Raw genomic sequence first — 2,570 nt, forward strand, 5'->3', positions numbered from 1 at the left:
ACGCGCTCACTTCAAGCAGAGTTGCTTGAAATTTCAAGCAAAAAGCGCCTGATTGAAAGTTCAAGCAACGCTGCTTGAAATTCAAGCAGAATAGTTTGCTGTGATAGACGTCATTGTAAGTGATTATAGGGTCGCGTACTTTTGCTTATTCGAGTTGTATATTGACCCCTCGGGAAAATTCTGTCATATTTTCCTTTCATTGAATCAACGCAACCGTTATCTGGATGCGGTCTGATACTTTTCTTGACGTGGGCAACCCTAACGGAACCGATGCACGGTTTCACCGGGTACGGTCAGTCCGTACTCAGCGTCGTTCAATATACGGGAGCCACCGGATTTAAATTACCGGGTCTAACCGTCATTCTGCCGTTATTATTTTTTGCAGTGTACCGAGTTATTCAGAGAAGACGGAGGTGCGGGCGGGTTTGCCTACACGCTCTGCCCGTAAAGCGCCATAGCCCCTTGGGTAGGCAAACCCGCTCGCACCTGCGTGTTCTCTGAATCAGCCGGTACGGGTCTCCGCGCCTGTGCGCTGAATGCGAACGGCCGCAAACTCTCGGAACAGTTTTCGAGCATTCACAGCAGATAGGTGAGTTGAAAAAACATTCTCCACGAAACGATTTTCTTCAAAAAAGGAGATGTATTAGTTCCATTCGCAAATAACTCAACTCAAAGGAACTAAATTCAGATAGTACATGCATACATGTCTTTTAAAACACAATAAGATTATGTTCATGAACATAATTAAAAAACAGCATCCTAGCCAAGAGCACTCATTTAAAAATCATGTCGAAGACTTAAAAGCCGACGCGCATTAAGCGAGAATTTTAAAAAAATACAATTAGTAAAAGGGTCATAGGACATTGAAATACAATTACAATGAATTTTAAAAAAAATTTAAAAAGGGGACTAGGAGATGCGAATCCGCTTCGAAGCAGGTGCTGCGGGTGCTCCTGCGCTAGCAGCCTCTAAGGCCACCTCGATCACAAGGAGCGGTGCGGCGGAGATCATGAGGACCTTGAGGTTGGACCGCGATGTCGGTGGCGGCGCGCGGCGCTCTCCGGCCACGACCTTGGCCACGGCCAGTGTGGCGTCCTCGTTGCCGGCCTCCTCTTTGTCCCTCGTGCCATCGCCCTTGACCTCGGCCGGGGCCACGGCCTCCACCGTCTCGGCGCCCTCCGGCAGGGGCTCGGTGCCGCCGCCCCGGAGATTGAGCACGACCCGGAGCTGAGACTGGCTGGTGATGCCGTAGTCCGTCAGCAGGGCGTGATCCTCAAGGGCCTCGCCGGCAAAGAGCACGCGCTGGAGGTGAGGTGGGAAGCCCTCCTCCGCCTGGATCTGCCTCTTAAGGTCTTCGACGCGGGCCGACCGCGGCACCAGCAGTTTCAACTCCGTGTTCGAGAGCGTCTGGACGCGGAGGCGCATTTTCGATCGGTCCTGACGTGTGCTGACGATGAGGTGCACCTGAAAAAACCAAAAGTGATTGTGTGAGGGTTTTCCCAATCATCTCACTGTCTTCATCCCCCATCCCCCCTGGGTGTTGTAAAATGAAAGTTTAAGCCCAACTTGGGTACATGGTTTCATACCTCGGATTTGGACGCGGAACGTGGTTCGTTTGCAAGGTCAGCAAATTATCTTTCATACCAGCCACGTTCGGCCCTAGTCAGAGATTGGGAACCATACGTCGCGCCAGAACTTTCGTTAATCAAAGAATGACGCGTTTTTGTGCACATCTCAACTGAATGCAGATTTGAATCCAGCAAGTGACAAGTGACGGACGAATAAGTATCCTCTTTCTGGACAATTATTTCTCTGTCCATCATGGAGATGCAAATTCCCTACTTGCTGGATTCCAATCTGCATCCGGTTGAGATGTGCACAAAAACGCGTCTTTCTATGGACCATAAAAGTCCTTTCATATTTAGTGTGAATATGACAAGTATATATTCCAATATATAAAAGAAAAATCCAATCAAGAATCGATCTTGAAAGCAGATTATACCAATTTAAGAGTAGCTTCGTTCTACCTCTCTCCCATATTAAAAATAATTTGTAAGGTTTAAGAAAAACATTACAGACAATACTGTAAAAAGAATTATGACCGCGTTGTATCGCTCATCATCAGAACATTCGTTTACGGCTTGTTGACAATCCGGCGTCCACCCTGTGTTTAGTTTAAAAGTGGGGCCTCCAGCGCCGTCGGAAATCGTGCCTCGCCTCACTGGGTATCCCCCCCTAACACAATATATTGGATAGCTGGCCTTTCTCTCCCTTCTCTGTCCCAAGAGTTCAGGGGTAGGGGGGGGGGGGAAAGTAAGATTTGGCATTATTTCGTACTTTTTCAGCCCCGTACACTGTCTGAACGGTTGATCTGACCCCTAAATGTAACTGGCCATTCACTTCACTTTGATACCGTAGGTCTCCATAGGGATTCCCCACACCTTTTTACCTCTAAGACAACTTGAGATTCAGTTCTACCAACATTTTTCTCCTTGAGACAACTATTCTAGTATTTGTCGGCATTTGGGTCAAAAATCTTGCGCGCACGGTTTCTCAGCCAATATTGATTT

The 2,570-nt window shown here is 48.0% G+C and overlaps 1 protein-coding gene across 1 annotated transcript in view; it reads right to left on the reverse strand.

Annotated features, from left to right (window-relative positions):
* Positions 1-620: 620 nt before the first annotated feature.
* Positions 621-2,570, reverse strand: part of LOC113214253 (uncharacterized) — a 23,764-nt gene continuing 21,814 nt past the window's right edge. The window contains exon 4 of the mRNA XM_052274223.1: positions 621-1,464. Coding sequence (XP_052130183.1) covers positions 910-1,464 — 555 coding nt within the window. The 3' untranslated portion in view covers positions 621-909. The remainder of the gene's footprint in view (positions 1,465-2,570) is intronic.

The sequence above is a fragment of the Frankliniella occidentalis genome, unplaced genomic scaffold (genome assembly GCF_000697945.3).
Source record: "Frankliniella occidentalis isolate FOCC.00 unplaced genomic scaffold, Focc_3.1 Scaffold356, whole genome shotgun sequence".
Classification (NCBI taxonomy): domain Eukaryota; kingdom Metazoa; phylum Arthropoda; class Insecta; order Thysanoptera; family Thripidae; genus Frankliniella; species Frankliniella occidentalis.